Source organism: Eriocheir sinensis, chromosome 22, assembly GCF_024679095.1.
Source record: "Eriocheir sinensis breed Jianghai 21 chromosome 22, ASM2467909v1, whole genome shotgun sequence".
NCBI classification, from domain to species: Eukaryota; Metazoa; Arthropoda; class Malacostraca; order Decapoda; family Varunidae; genus Eriocheir; species Eriocheir sinensis.
In genome coordinates this window covers 1,133,415-1,149,737 of record NC_066530.1, presented here as the reverse complement: position 1 = coordinate 1,149,737, position 16,323 = coordinate 1,133,415, and the positions used below count along the sequence as shown (strand labels likewise).

The window sequence follows — 16,323 nt, the reverse complement described above, 5'->3', positions numbered from 1 at the left end:
GCATCCGTTCAGGACACTTTTATATACTCAAAGCATAAGAAAACTGAGATAAAAGTGTCTGGGGAAGGCACGAAAGACTGGTGAGAGGGAGAGAGAGTAAAGAAAGGCAAATAAATAAAGGTAGAATTTCAACGTGGTGAAAAGAGGAAAATATGGGGTGAAACACACACACACACACACACACACACACACACCTCTCCCTATTTGCCTTTGTGGAAGTCAGGAAATACAGTACATGCTAATACGTCCTTTTTATCATTTTTCTCCACACACACACACACAGTCTCAATAATAATAATAATGATGGATCACAATAATAATAATAACAGATTTCAATAGCAATAATAGTAATAAAATGAATCAATAATAGGCTGACAAAAATGGACCACAATCATAAAAATAATACTAGTAATAATAATAATAATAACGTAATCGTATTGAGAAAAAGTACACTATAAACTTGATCATTACTTGGAACATAATCGAGATGCAAATGTAACTAGACAATACTCCAGCTCACTATAGGCCAGTAGAAACACGTACCTATAAAAGTTTTTGGTTTGGCAATTAATATCACTTTGCTTCGCTTCCTATATTATTCAGTGGCTTTCGCTGTAATGTCCCGAAATGTACTACTGTTGTAACTTGTAATGGTATTTTTCCCCACGTAAATAGAGTTAATTAACCTGGGATGTTTGCGCAACCGTATACATCTGTAACGGGTAAACGGCGGGAGTAACGGACTAAGGCCTCGCGAGCGCTGGCCGAGGCCAGCGGTTAACGTGGGTTTCTCATGAGAGATTGTTGTTGTTGTTGTTGTTGTTGATTTGTCCTCCCAGGGGAGGGCACGGGCCGGCGGGCCCGTCAGAGGATGTCTTCAGTTTTCAGCTTATCGAGGAGGTGGGAATTTTGCCACCACCTCTGCCAGAGAGAGAGAGAGAGAGAGAGAGAGAGAGAGAGAAGGAAAGAGGGGAGAGATGGGTATTGAAACAGAGGCCCGTTGAGCATCCCTATCTACCCTAAAATCTGTTAGCGTCAACAAAATTTCAGGCGTCCTCCGCCCTAGCGCGGGGCAGCGAGATCACTCTTATATATACGAGGTATCGCCCCATACAGGTGAGGACAGAGCCGTTCTCAGTGTTCAATATACTTTGGCAATATTATAGTTGAGGACTCTTATACGAGGTATCGCCCCATACAGAGGTGTCGCCCCATACAGAGGTGTCGAAGCAAGTCTGACTGATGGAAGGCTGGCTGGCCGCCGTCGGGACAAAAGCAAATTACGTGTTACCTCGGCGCCGTGTTAGTGGAAACATTCACCCTGTTTTCTCGTGTGTTGGTGCCACTTATTCTCATGTTAGTTTAAGCTGCTAATGTTAACCTGTGTTCTGGGTATTTACAAGTGTTATACGTGTTGAAAGTGACGAGAAAGTTAACCAAATCAGTGGACCCTGTCCCTTAGTTCACCATCAGAATCTCTTAACAAATATATTTGCCTCAAGTAATATTCTTAAAGTCCCGCTACTCATATTATTTGGCAGATGATAATCCTGTGTGCGATAACGGTGCCTCATAAGACTTAGTAAATAAACTACTAATTTTACTGTCTGGTTTAAATGATCAACAATTAATTCTACTTTGAGGTATAATGAACCTACATAATTAAAAGAGTGCCCATGAACGGCACGACATCTGCACGATCGCGAGTTCAGCGCGTGATCAGACCCTGGGGAATGACCGCGTTGGGAGTCCTGGCATGCCCACGGCCCTACCCTCCTCTGCCCAGCTGCCACTCTACCCCGACCCATACCCACCATATTATACGTTGCCCATCACACGTACACACATATCCAACCATAATCCTCTCTTCAGAACACCAAAATCTCACCCAAAGATGACATAACACAAAAAAATATCACCCAGAAAAGGAGCGAAGGATGTGTATTAGGATATATTCGAGTTGGGCAGCGCAAGGCGGCAACCCACATGCCCTTCACCACAGCTGCCTGGACTTACCTGCCTGCGTCTGAGAGAGAGCCAGACTGTGCCTCACGCCGCTCCCAAGAGGTTACGTTCTGTCAAATCTGCGCCATTGGTCCTCTTTCCCTGCTCCCACGAAGTCCTGTCAACCCGCACACGCTCCTGCAAGGAAACAATAGCTGATATTTGACATCTGGAACGGCCCCTTTCTTCCCCCGGGGCCAGTAAAGGCAAGAACGGAACAGCAGGCTACCATTTTACTGTGTGTTGATAGTGTCTAGGCCTATATTTGTACTGCCTGGGCTCACGTCTGCAAGGCCTAAACAAACAACTTTAGTGGTCTGAAATGACTCCTATCTCGCCACAAGGTCCAGGGAGGGTAATTATGGGAAGTTTGATGATTTTTTTTCCCTTGAGTGTTCGTGTGTGTGTGTGTGTGTGTGTGTGTGTGTGTGTGTGTGTTATAGCTTTTATCTAAATGGGGGAGCGCAGGCCATATATATTAACCTCCATATCTATAGGCCTCAGTCGTGCAAATATTCCATCTTATAACTCATGACTTTCTGATGTGTCTTGAGTTTTGCGCGCATGCACTTTTTGTATCTTGTATTTCTATCACGTGCCCTTCCCTTCCTTCCTTTTGTGGCTACTAGAACTAACTTAACTACCCTTCCCTATATATCCTACCCTTCGCTTTCTTCACTGGTTAATAAAACTAACTACTTCCCTTATCTTCCCTTCCTTCCGTGGGGACTACAACTCTCCTATCGTATCCTATTCTACCCTTCCTTCCGTGAGGACTTCAACTCTCCTAGCGTATCCTATCCTACCCTTCCCATCCCTTCTCTGGCGAATACAAATCCCTACCCTATAGCTTCCCTTCCCTTCCTTCCGTGGCGACAGATTACTATCCTACCCTTCCCTTCCCTGTAATGTAACACCACTTATTTCCCTTCCCTCCCCTTCTGCTTCCGTGGCGACTACAACTCCCTTCCCTACTCTACCCTCCCCTTCCCGGCGTTTTCCCTTCCCTTCCCTTCTTACCCTTCTCATTAGCCAATGAAGGGAAGAATACTATGCCTGCTACTCCCCAGACATTTTCACTGACTTTTTTTGTATTGGCAATGTGATGGATGGGGGGGGGGGGTGAGACTTTTTCCTGTAGCCTACTATTATTGCCACTGTACTTTTCCATCGATTATGCTCTCTGGGAGGTGCTCGGTCATCCTTTACTGTGTTGAGGCTTCTCCGTGTAGGGCTACCATTAATTGTTGCCACTGCAGTTTTCCATCGATTTTGTTCATTAATTCATCTTTTACTGTGTTGTGAATGCGATGAGTAGTGAGTTTATTCCTCGAAGGTTATTACTGCTATAGACATTTCCATTCATTCATAAACTGGGCAGATTGTGCTTTTGCGTCACTAATCAGAATCTTAGAACAAACTGACCTAAGAGGAGGGGGAAGGAGGGGGGGAGGGCGTCAAAGCAAGCACTGTCCTCTTACATAAGTATAGATTATACTTTTGCGTCACTAACACTGGCTTGGCTGGACTGAGTAACACTAGGAAGCAATGATGTCACAACCAGTCTTCGGGCCATATTTTTAAACAGATCGGCACCCAAGTTCACATATTTGACAAGGCTTTCGTAGTTTGGGGCATTTTCAGGGGTATAGGCTACTTCAAGATCCTGGTGGTAGTCTGACCCTTCTTCTGTATCATGTACCTAAATAAACACTCATTAGAACTCGACTAGTCTCCTGTTTGGCCTTTGGAACTAGTTGATGTGAAAGGAGGGAGCGTCCGACAATATCAACTTAGAACGCATTGCCCTATGAGTGGTGGTGGTGGTGTGGGGGGGGGGGGGGGGGGGGTTGCGTTGAAACCATGCACTGTCCTCCTCCTACGGATCGTTATTCTCGTAAGGACAATGCCTCTCACATTAACTATTTCGTAAGGCCCAAAAGGATCGAGACTCATCGGGCTCTCATGAGTGTTTTGCTTATGTTCATGGTGAAGAAGCTTCGTCAAACTATACCGCCACGGTCATCAAACTACCCATGGAAAATTGTTCTCCACAACTCCTACGAAAGCCTTGTCAAGTGTGTGTGCTTGGGGGGCGATATGTTTAAGAATATAACCTTTGGCCCCTTCTTTGTTCTTCTTCCTCCTCTTGTTCGTTCCTCTTACTTCTCAACCTTCTCTTCATCTCGTTATTTTTTGTTCTTCCTCCTCCTCTTCTTTCTTGGCCTTCTTCTCTTCGTCTCGTTTTGTTGTTCTTTCTCCTCTTGTTCGTTCCCCTTTTCGTTATTAATCTTCTCTTCATCTTCTTTGTTCCTCTTCCTCCTCTTGTCCGTCCCTCTTTCTCAACTTTCTTCTTTTCATCTCGTTCTTCTTTGTTCTTCCTGCTCTTGTTCGCTCCTCTTCTTTCTCAACCTTCTCCTCCTCATCTCGTTCTTCTTGTTTGTTCCTCTTCTATTTCAACCTTCTCTTCGTCGTTTCTCATCCTCCTCTATCTTGTTCTTCTTCCTCCATTCCCTCCTCCACCTTGTTCTTCTTCTTCTATGCACTCCTCCACCTTGTTCTCCTTCCTCCATTCCCTCCTCCACCTTGTTCTTCTTCCTCTATTTCCTACTCCATTATGGGTTTTTATAATCCCTCCTCCATCTTGTTCCTCTTCCTCTATTTCCTCCTCCATCTCATTATTTTTTTCTCCTTTTGTTCGTTCCTCAACCTTCTCTTCGTCATTTCTCCTCCTCCTCCTCCTCTATCTTGTTTCTCTTCTTAACCTTCGCTTCATCTCGTGTTCTTCATCCTCCTCTTGTTCGTTCCACTTCTTTCTTAACCTTCTCGTCACCTCGTTCTTTGTTCTTCTTCCCCTTTTTCCTTCTCCTTTACCTTGTTCTTCCTCTATTCCCTCCTCCACCCTAACCAACCCTCAATCACCTTTCGGCAGATGTCTCGGAGTGTCGCAGTCTGGGCGGTGGTGGCGGTGTTGGGAGTGTCTTTCGGTGCCTGGATGTGCCACGGCTGCAACGAGGTGGTGTGTGCCAGCATGGTGAGCAAGTGCATGCTGACCCAGGCCTGCAAGTGTGACCTCACCAAGTCCCCGGATAATAATTGCACGTGTTGCCGTGACTGTGCTAAGTGTCTGGGCTACCTGTACACGGAATGCTGCTCCTGCCTGGGTGAGTAGTGGCCTTAATTATAAATACACCGATTTATTTTAACGTCGTATTAGTATTTATTAATTTATGAGGCTAGTTTGGTTCCATTTACGATATGTCTTGACAGATTTTCTAAATGTTGTATTACCATTTATTAAGCTGTGGCTAGTTTGGCTTTTAACTGCATTTTTGAGGAGGCGGTGGCTCAGTAGAAAGCGTGCGGGCGCGGCGTCCAGGAGGACGCAGGTTTGCGTACCGCCCGCCGCGACAAACAAGCTGGCAATTTTTCAGTCATCGCCGAGTGGCCTAAGACTACCCACATGCTGCCCTGAAGACCACCTATCAACCTGAACTCTAGATTATCTCTAAAAGAGGATCAAAGGTGAACTTCGGGGGGCAGCATAAGCCAAGCAAGATGGCGCCACTATAAACATTTTCCCGCGCCGTAACGGGCTGGGTCCGAACACCAGGCCCCACCAAGAAAGTCTACCGGCGCCATTGGCTAAAAAAAAGGTTGGATTTTCACAAACTCGATATATTACACACTCAGTCGTAAAAAGCGATATGAAAAACAACAAAACCAACTAACCACGCCTTGAGCAACGGGTTAAAAAAGACAAATCAGTCTCATTGTTGTTGAAGACGAACACGCCGCTTAAAAAAATCAGGCGTTGGTGAGGACGGGAGTTTAATTTATTTTTACTCTAAGCCTTACACTAATTTTCCCACATGCCTTTCTCTCCCTCCCTCCCTCCTACCGTGGCCTTGAAAGAGGGGAGAAGAATGATGCCTTTGTGAGGGAGCATCGCGGGTCATACAAACATTTTCTTTAAGCGAGGCGGGCCAGCTGACAGGAGCTGGACAAATCTTGCTCGATCCTCCTCTCGTGCCTAACATCTTTAATTCTTTAATCGTAGTGAGGTTGGATGTTAAGAGCTTGCTAAAAACATCTTGGCTTCTCTTCTCGTGTCTAAACTGCTTGAGATGTGGCGGCTAGGGTGTTGGGTAAAGTTGGGAGCATACAGCTGCGCGTGGCGGCGGTGCTCATCTCCGTCACGTTGGCACTTTGAGCCTGTGGTGGGCGAGAACCCAATAACCTGACACAGGGCCAGTGTAACACCCGAGATACCACAGTTTACCTTCCCCATGTACCCATTTACCGACCATCCCGAGCGGAAGGGTGGACAGCTAAGTGGGCTGCACGCCGACTACCAGGCAGGGATTCGAACCCAGGCCGTGGTTAGGGACGTTAACCACTGAACCGCGGAGACATGCCAGCAGCTAGAACATTGATTCTCCTCTACGTCTAAATTCTTGGTGGTAATGTAGGACGTTAAGGGCTTGTCAAAACATATAATTATCATCCTTTTCTCGCGTCTAGAATGTTTAATAAAGCATTTTTCTTCAGTCATTTTTTTTTCTCTTAACAGTAAAACTAGTCGGTAAATATAATAGTATTATCGTTATAGTTTATTAATATTACTTTTTTTCTTACAAATTTCCCAATGGTCGTGTTACTAAAACCATATTATCATTACTATCATCACCCCCACAACCACTAATGTTATGACCACTACACGCATAAACACGAGAAATATTAACTAACAGCTTAATTCCCTCTTTCGTTCATTACTACTACTAATGACTACTACTACTACAACTACCACTTCGGTAAGACAATAAAAAAAGAACTACCATTACTACTACTACCACTACCATCACATATCTTCTGTCTACTACACGCACAAGCACTTGAGACAAAATCTTATCAAACAACTTAATTCCTTCTTTCCTCCAGGCATGTGCGAACCGCGAGCTCAAGCACATGACCGATTAACCGATTCCCAAGTTGGCGAGCTCCCCGAGTCCTTCCCGCAGCTCTTCCAGGCCCTCACCGGGGAAAAGGACATCTTGCTGCGCTGGACCTCCATGACCTTCCCTATCGACATTGACCTCACCGACATAGACGCCACGACCCTCAACAGGAGCAAGTATAAGCTGGGTGAGTTGTGAAGCGCTCCGGTTAGGGGTTCGTTTGGGCCGATTTCTTTTTTTTTTTTTTTTTTTTTTTTTTTTTAGTATCATGTTTACTTGCAAATGGACGTGGTAGTGGTGGTTAGTATAGTAGTGGTGGGGATAGTAGTAGTAGTGGTAGTAGTAGTGGTAGTAGTAGTGGTAGTAGTAGTAGTAGTGGTAGTAGTAGTAGTAGTGGTAGTAGTAGTGGTAGTAGTAGTGGTAGTAGTAGTGGTAGTGGTAGTAGTAGTAGTAGTGGTAGTAGTAGTGGTAGTAGTAGTGGTAGTAGTAGTGGTAGTAGTAGTGGTAGTAGTAGAAACAGGAACGGTAATAATAATGTTAGCTTTAGCTTTTCAACTATATTAATGGTGGTGGTATATGTAGCAGTATTAGTATCTACAAGTAATAATTATGATAAGTTGTCACTCATATTCAGCTGGGTAGTTGTAGGGAGGAGGAGAGAAGGGGGAGAGAAGAGGAGGAGGGAGAGGAGCAAGAGGAGGAGGAGGGAAAGGAGCAAGAAGAGGAGGAGGAGAGGAGCAAGAAGAGGAGGAGGAGGAAGAGGAGCAAGAAGAGGATTTACATACATAGATAGATTTACATAGAAAATCAGACCACACAGACCCCATGGTCCAGACTTGGTGGTCTGTCCTTAAACCTAAGTGATTTTACATTAATCAGAAGACTCCAAAACGTTGCATTTCTACTCTAGTTGATATTAAGTTGAAGGAAGTGACGGTCGAGCTTATTTTTGAAGGAGTCAATCGTGTTACACTGGACCACTGATGATGGGAGCTTATTCCATTCTCGCACTACAACGTTGGTGAAGAAAAATTTGGTGCAGTCTGAATTTACTTGTCTACATCTGAGTTTTACGCCATTGTTCCTCGTGCGCAAAGTGTCATCGATCATAAACAATGTTGATCTGTCTACATTCGTGAAACCATTAAGTATTTTAAAACATTCGATCAGTTTTCCTCGGAGGCGACGTTTCTCAAGAGAACATGTTAAGGGTAGAAAGCCTTTCTTCGTAGGATTTGTTGCGCAAGGAAGGGATCATTTTCGTTGCCCGACGCTGAACACCTTCTAATTTAGCAATATCCTTTGCATGGTGGGGAGACCAAAACTGTACCGCATATTCCAAGTGGGGTCTGACTAAACTGTTGTAGAGCGGGAGTATTACATCTTTATTCTTAAATAAAAGTTTCTTTTAATGAAGCCCAACATTCTGTTCGCTTTATTTGCTGCATCGATGCATTGCTGTGAGAATTTGAGGTTTGACGCGATTTTGACCCCCAAGTCCTTGACGCATTGAACGCTTTTGAGTTTAACGCCGCGCATTTCGTAATCAAACTTTTTATTCCTCGTTCCAACTTGAAGGACCTGGCACTTGTCTACGTTAAAGGGCTTCTCCCATCTATCCGACCAAGCTGAAATTTTGTGCAAATCCTCTTGGAGGCTTTGCCTGTCTTCGTCAGTGAGAACCGAGTTACCAATCTTTGTGTCGTCTGCAAATTTACTAATGCGGTTATTGAGTCCAACATCCACGTCGTTGATGTAAATAATGAAGAGCACTGGGCCAGAACAGAGCACTGAGGGACGCCACTAGTGACAGGCGCCCACTCTGAGTTAAATCCGTCAATCACTACTCTTTGTTGTCTGTTGCTCAACCAATTAGCGATCCATTGGTTTACCTGACCGTCAATACCTATTTGCTTTAATTTGTAAAGTAATTTATGATGCGGGACTTTATCAAACGCTTTCTGGAAATCAAGATAGACTACGTCCAGTGATTTGGTTACGTCATAAACAGTGAAGAGGTCGTTAATAGATTTGATAGGCAGGATCTTTTGTTTCGGAAGCCATGTTGTGAGTCCCCAATTAATGAGTGGCTTTCAAGGTAACTCACAATTTTGTCTCTAATTATGCCCTCAAGTAGCTTACCTACAACCGAAGTTAGACTAATGGGCCTGTAATTACCTGGTACTTTTTGTCTCCTTTCTTAAAAATCGGTGTCACGTTAGCCTTTTTCCAATCTGAAGGACAATGCCTTGTCGCAAGGACATATTGAATACGGTTGTGAGGGAGGAGAGTATTTCGCTCTTTGTTTCTTTCAGCAGAGTTGGATATACTTTATCAGGTCCAGGACTTTTATTTGTTTTAAGTGATTTGAGGGCTTTAAGGACTTCATCGGGTTTTATTTCAAAGTTAGACAATGCATGCTCGGGATTTACATTAGTACTGGTGTTGGTGGTGATGGTGGGAGGACTGTTATTATTAAACACCGAGGAAAAGTAATTATTTAATAGGTTTGCAACGTGTTGGCTGTCAGTCACTAGTGCACCGTCGCTGTTTGTTAAAGGTCCAATTCCACTTCTGATCGCCTTTCTGTTGTTTATGTAACTGAAGAAGGATTTCGGATTATTTTACAGTTGGCTGCAATATTTTCTTCATATCTACGCTTTGCCTGAAGCACTAATCTTTTACTCGTCGCCTTGCATCATTGTAAAGTCTAATGTTTTCGGGCGTGCTTTGGTCTTTCTTTAACCTGTAAGACAATTTTCTCTCCTTGACTGAGTGTTTAATTTCGCTATTAAACCAAGGTGGACTTTTATTAGTGTTAATTCGCTTCTCGCACAAGGGGACAAATGTGTCCTGATGAGTGAGTAAGTGATTTTAAAGTTTAGCCAGGCGTCCTCTGCATTGCCGTCATCTGATAGTTGCATATCTATTAGTTTTCGTCGGATTTCTACGAAGTTGGCTCTTTTGAAATTGGGCACCTTAACTTTATTTTCAGTCACCGATGTTTGAGCTCTAATGTCAACGCGCACTAGTTTATGATCGCAGGAACCGAGGTGTTCTCCTACCGTGACATTACTGACTAGGTTATCTTGGGTCGCTATAACAAGGTCAAGTATGTTATTTTGTCGAGTTGGGTCAGAAACCATTTGGCTTAGATAATTTTCCTCTAGAAATTCGATCATTCTATGGGACTCACCTTCTGTACCCGACAGTGTCGCCCAGTCGATATGGGGGAGGTTAAAGTCTCCTAGTATCAGTGAGTCGCTGTTATTAAGTGACTGCCTTAAGACGCTGTACATTTCAAGATCGCCATCAAGTGATTGCCCCGGAACCCTGTAAGTGACAGATATATTTAAATTGACTTTTGCAATGTTTACTCGCACGCACAAATGTTCAACGTTACTGTTTCTTGGTGTTTTGTCAGTAGGTTGCAAGTAGCTTTTTGACAAAAGGGCGACACCACCCCCTCTACGGTTTACACGATCATTGTTGAAGAATCTGTAGCCATCTATGTTGTATTCGGAACTTAAATCAATATTAGTGGTGTCGATAAATGTTTCGGTTATAGCAATTACGTCAAAGTTTTCTGTCAGAGCAAGACATCGCAGTTCATCAAATTTGTTTCTTAGGCTACGCGCATTGAAACTAAGGACTCTTAGGTTATCTTGAAGCTTGGTAATAGAGGTACTGGAGGGTTCAATGTTACGAGTCTGTTGCGGTGTGAGGTGTCTATTTACACGGGCGGGATGGAAGGACGTGGCTGAGAGTCGTTTTTGTTGTTCGGGCGTTACGTACGGCGTTGTTGAGGAGCCTTCCAAATCTGGCTGCCCTGATGGGGACAGGTGTATGCCGTCCCTTTGGAAAAGTCTACTCTGGCCGTAGAAATCGTTCCAGGCGTTAAAGAATTCGACGTCAAGCTCTCCGCAGAGAGTCTGCAGGCGGTTGTTGAGGCTGAAGGCCTTACTGTAGAAGTCGCCCTCATCCCATGTCCGTGGTAGAATTCCTGACATCAACATATTAGGGATTTAGTCTTATACTGCTGGATGAGCCTACGGTACTTGTCCAGCAGTTCCTCAGACCGGTCGTGGTGACGTCGTTTTTACCTGTGTGGAGAACAAAGAGTGAGTCATTAGAGGCCACAGCGGAGACCTCGTCCAGTGCAGCTGTGATGTAGTCAACACCAGCTCCAGGATAACAGTAGTTACGCCTACGACGGGGACTCTGCCACAGAATTCAACCACCTGATGGCGAATCATAGAGTCACCGACCAAGAAGGTGCTCTGTTCCTCGTCCTCCTCCTCCAGTATGGCAAATCTGTTGTAGCAATGAGTAGGATAAATGGCTCTAGGGGCGGGTCTGGCTCCTCCTCTCACGTGGTGAAGCATTCAGCGTCAGCTCTACCGGTTCCCTGTGACGTGCCTTCTTCGGAAGGTGGCTGGGCATCGAGTGCAGGTGAGGAGGGTGATGAGGCGTCAATTGCAGGAGGGGCGACGATGTTGGCCTGGATAAACTCCTGCAAGGTATCAACAGTACTTGTTAGTTCGGTGATCTTCTTCTCGCCAGCCGTCAGCCTTTCGTCCTGTTGAAGGAGTCTCGTTTCCATCTGCTGAGTCAACAGGCAGATCTTGCAGACGGTCGATCGTCCTGAGAAGAAATGACCAGAGAAGTTTCCTGTGCAAGTCGAACATTTCTTTAGCGCCATCTTGGTAAGGAGGAGAGAGCAAGTGAGTAGTGTTTATCTATATATTTGCTTTGCTTTTTCTTTTTCGTAGGGCAGAGGGACGCGTGCGTGAATAAGCGAGAATAAGTGAGAGAGAGAGAGAGAGAGAGAGAGAGAGAGAGAGAGAGAGAGAGAGAGATGGGAAGGCGTAGGAGGGAGATAGGGATGGAGGGAGGAAGAGGGCGAAGGAAAGGGGGGGAGAGAGAGAGCTGGGACAGAGATAGGGAGTGAGGACGGAGAGAGACAGAGAGGGCAAGTGGGGGTAGTAATGAGAGAGAGAGAGGGGGGCAATGGAGAGGGGAGAGAGAAGAGGAGGGGCGAAACGCGAGAGGGAGGGAGGGAGGATTACTGGTCTCTGGGGAATAATCTGGTCAAGTCAGGTCAGGTAAGTCTGAACACCTGCGTAGGAAGTGGCGTCGGAGTGGAATCTGGAAATATATAAAGAATGTGGCGGAAAGAGTGTAACACTGTGTTTTGTGTATAGGTGTATATATGTTTTACAGGGCGCTACTGCGAGAGGGTAGATACAGGCGTGAGTAGGAGGAGGAAGGAGAGGGTAAAGAGTAGGGAGAGGAGGTGGAGAAGAGGAGGAGGAGAATGGTAGTTAAAATACTGTGATCGTTAAACAATTCCCTCGTTACAATTATTACAATCCCAGCATTAACCTATAAAGACACCACAAAGCAACATTCGGCTACCTCATTACTGCTCACCTAAACGGATATAGGTTCCTGACATCACTAAGGGACGCCTGGTTATAGCTTCACACTGCAGCACCAACGAGCAACACATCCTCCACCTCTGACAGACACCCGTGGACTGAGCTTTTTTTCCAGTTTTTCCAGCGGCCATTCATGTTCGAAGCTTGAAAGTGGACGTGGCTTCAGCTTGGCAACAGAACAGTATACGGAGATTTGATTTTAAAGATTTATATGTACGTTGGGTCTATTCATAAGCAGTGCCGTTTTTTGAAAAGACTGGCTATGAATCTTCTGATATACATTCCTTGGGTGTAAAAATTTGCACCTGCTCACACAATCATACATTCGAATACATAAAACCGGGAAACTACTACTGTCGTCTTTTGTTATTATCCAAGAGCTAGACTACAATCACTTAACCTGACCCAGACTACCACTAAACCTAAAGATTAAATGTCCACGTACAACACGGCTTCTCTCTTACGGGAATGATAAGATAAAACCGGGACTGTACCTTCCGAGCTCGATTTACTCAATTCGGCACAAATACATTTAATAGTGACGAACAAATAGAAGACCCAATTCTTTGCCTCGTTCCCACAACCCAGGGTTGTCAATTCTGTTACTAATGAACCAGACCAGTATTTTTAGACGCTGCCAGCTCTTGATTGATTGATTCATAGTTTATTGTTGCAAGTAAACAACAATGGAAGAGGGAGGAGCATGCCATCCCAATTTACCCCCAAGCGGTACAAAGTGTGATTTTCTCTTGCATCAATTAATATTAAAGGCAAAAAAAAGTAGTTAAATGCTTTCTCATGAGTGTTTTCTTTACGTCCCTGTTAATTAAACGGCTTTGTCAAACTACCACCGGGGTCATGACACTACCCGTGAAAATGCCCACAACACCTACGGAAGCCTTGTTAAATGTGTTTGGACGCCATAATGTTTAAAAATACGGCCCTTATTCGCAATACTCAACCCAACACACACCACCTCTTCCTTACTATACCACAACACCGACCTTCTCCAAACTACCATTTCAGTCAAACTTCCCAAATACTCAACCCAACACACACTACCTCTCCCTTACTATACCACAACACCGACCTTCTCCAAACTACCATTTCAGTCAAACTTCCCAAATACTCAACCCAACACACACTACCTCTCCCATGCTCACCTTCCCCACACTCTCACTTCCTTATTACCACAATGCCCACCTTTCTCCAGGGGTGGTGCCGGACGGACACCCTCAGGACACCACGCAGCTGGACCAGGTGACCGTCAACTGCACGGTGATGTACATGTCCCAGTGCATGTCCGGCAACAAGTGTAAGGAGACCTGCCGGACCACGGGCGCCACGGCCTACAGGTGGTTCTTCGACGGCTGCTGCGAGTGTGTGGGCAGCACCTGCGTCAACTACGGCGTGAACGAGAGCAGGTAAATGGGTAACATGCTAAGGCGCCAAGAAGTCAATAGTTATCTTAGTCAATTACGGTGTTAATGAGCAGGTAAATGACTTAATGGGTGACTAACATGCTACAAGTCTCAGTACCTGTGTCAGCTAAGGTGTTAATGAGCAGGTAAATGGGGTAACATGCTAAGCCACCAAGAAGTTAATAGTTACCTTAGTCAGTTACGGTGTTAATGAGCAGGTAAATGGGGTAACATGCTAAGCCGCCAAGAATTTAATAGTTACCTTAGTCAATCTCATCTCTTACTAAATCAGCTTCCTCGAGCGGCTGGGTTCTGTACCAAATGCCCAGTTCTTCTCCCCGCACAGTTGCTGCCATATACAGGGGGGCCTTGTCCGCCCCTCGTATGGAGTATGCTCATGTGTGGGGGGGCTCCTCCACAGCTCTTCTGGACAGAGTGGGTAAAGGCTCTTCGTCTCATCAGCTCTCCTCCTCGAAGTTAATAGTTACCTTAGTTCCGCCGCAATGTTACAGTGTTATCTTCTATCGATATTTCCAGGTAACTGGGGTTCTGAACTTGCTAACTGCAGCGGTCCCTGCTGCACCAAGACTTTAATAGTTATGCCATCCCTATACTGTCAATTATGCAGAGTTAACCATCATCTTCTCTCATCCCTCTCACGCTAGTAAACTACAATCTTCCTTTCTTTCATCTTATTTCCTCCTGCCTACGAGACTCTCTTTCAGGAGGAGGTATCAGGTCAACCTCCCTCCTGAAAAACTGACTTTTCTTACCCTCTTTTTTTTCTTTTTTTTTTTTTTTTAGTAGGCTTTTTTTTTTTTTTAATTTTACTTTTTTGTGCCCTTGAGCTGTCTCCTTTGCTGTAAAAAAAAAAAAAAAAAAAAAAAAAAAAAATTACGGTGTTAATGAGCAGGTAAATGGGGTAACATGCTAAGCCGCCAAGAATTTAATAGTTACCTTAGTCAATTACGGTATTAATGAGCGGGTAAATGGGTAACATGCTAAGCCGCCAAGAAGTTAATAGTTACCTTAGTCAATTACAGTGTTAATGAGTGGGTAAATGGGTAACATGCTAACCCACCAAGAAGTTAATAGTTACCTTAGTCAATTACAGTGTTAATGAGTGGGTAAATGGGTAACATGCTAAGGCGCCAAGAAGTTAATAGTTACCTTAGTCAGTTAGTGTTAATGAGCAGATAAATGACTTAATGGGTGACTAATATGCTACAAGTCTTAGTACTTGTGTCAGCTAAGGTGTTAATGAGTAGAAAAATATGAGTAACTAACATGCTAAGCCGCAAAGAAGTTACCGTAACAGAGGATTAGCTTAGGCATGCAAGTGTTGTACCAAGTAATGAGTAAGCTGAGGAGATGCTGTGCTGCTTATGCTGTAGTTTAGTTATATGGTTCTGTTTTCAAGTGTCTTACTCCTTTCTCTTAACAGGTGCATCCAGTGTCCCAATGTGGAAGAGGAAGAGCATGATGATCAGCTGACAGACCAATACCTCGCAGGTGGCTCTGAGCCCTTCGACGACACAGAGGCCCAGGGTGTGGAGAACTCAGAGGATGCAGCAAAGTAAAGACAGACAAAGGAGGCAGCAGAGGAACAACGGAAAGGACACAGCCACAGTAACAAGCGATGGAGGACACATTAACAAGAAAGAGTGCAACCAAGAAGTGACAAATGGCGAGATGGAATAGTAAAAAAAAAGACAAGAGAATGTGGAAAATTTAAGTAACAGAATATGACAAAGAAAACAGATGATGTGACAAGGACAGAGAAAAGATGTGATAACTGATGGAGGACAGGACAAAGAGGTAACATGAAAGACAAGAGCAAAGAAGTAGAATACCAAGAGGAAAAGGAAAGAACAAAATAAGAGCAAATGAATAATGAATGCCAGAGAACAAGGAAAAAAGTAACACGTGGTGGAGAATAGAGAACAATAGTGACAAGACAGGGAAAAAAAGTAACAGGGTATGAAAGACAATGAAAAGAAACAGTGATGAGTGAGAGGACAAGGGAAATCAATAGCAAGCAGTGGAGGATGGAAAGTAGTGATAGAACCAAGATGAAGTTATAGAGCATCGAGTTTAAAGAGGGACAAGAGAGCAGGGGAGAGGAACATGACAAAGTAGTGAGCAGTCTATATTCCTTGATAATAGTGATCGGACATGACAGTGGAGAACAGGGAGAAAGTGGTAGTGGGTAGTAACTGAGGCTGAGCAGTCGTAAGTAAAAGGCTAAATATATCTACCTTTTGGCCAGGCTTAAAGGCAATAGATATTAAAACCAGATCCACGTATAAGAGAATAGTCAGAATACCTTTAGCTTTTACATACTTAGGTGCCCAAGTGTGATTTCTTTATGTCAAAGTTCAGTTATATTTTTTGTACATGAGAGAGAGAGAGAGAGAGAGAGAGAGAGAGAGAGAGAGAGAGAGAGAGAGAGAGAGAGAGAGAGAGAGAGAGAGAGAGAGAGAGAGACCACATATGTGT

The 16,323-nt window shown here is 44.4% G+C and overlaps 1 protein-coding gene across 1 annotated transcript; it reads left to right on the top strand.

The window, feature by feature from the left end:
• The first annotated feature begins 2,043 nt into the window (after nt 1-2,043).
• On the top strand, nt 2,044-16,311 carry LOC127001902 (twisted gastrulation protein homolog 1-B-like). Its single transcript, XM_050867136.1, has 5 exons — nt 2,044-2,210; nt 4,937-5,168; nt 6,946-7,149; nt 13,617-13,827; nt 15,269-16,311. The coding sequence occupies exons 2-5, from the start codon at nt 4,937-4,939 to the stop codon at nt 15,402-15,404; spliced, it is 783 nt and encodes a 260-aa protein (XP_050723093.1). The 5' UTR covers nt 2,044-2,210; the 3' UTR covers nt 15,405-16,311.
• The last annotated feature ends 12 nt before the right edge of the window (nt 16,312-16,323 follow it).

Coding starts and splice junctions, on each gene's coding strand:
- LOC127001902 (XM_050867136.1), top strand. CDS start 4,937: ATGTCTCGGAGTGTCGCAGTCTGGGCGGTGGTGGCGGTGTTGGGAGTG. Junction 7,150..13,616: donor CAGGAGCAAGTATAAGCTGG/GTGAGTTGTGAA, acceptor ACCTTTCTCCAG/GGGTGGTGCCGGACGGACAC. Junction 13,828..15,268: donor TACGGCGTGAACGAGAGCAG/GTAAATGGGTAA, acceptor TTCTCTTAACAG/GTGCATCCAGTGTCCCAATG.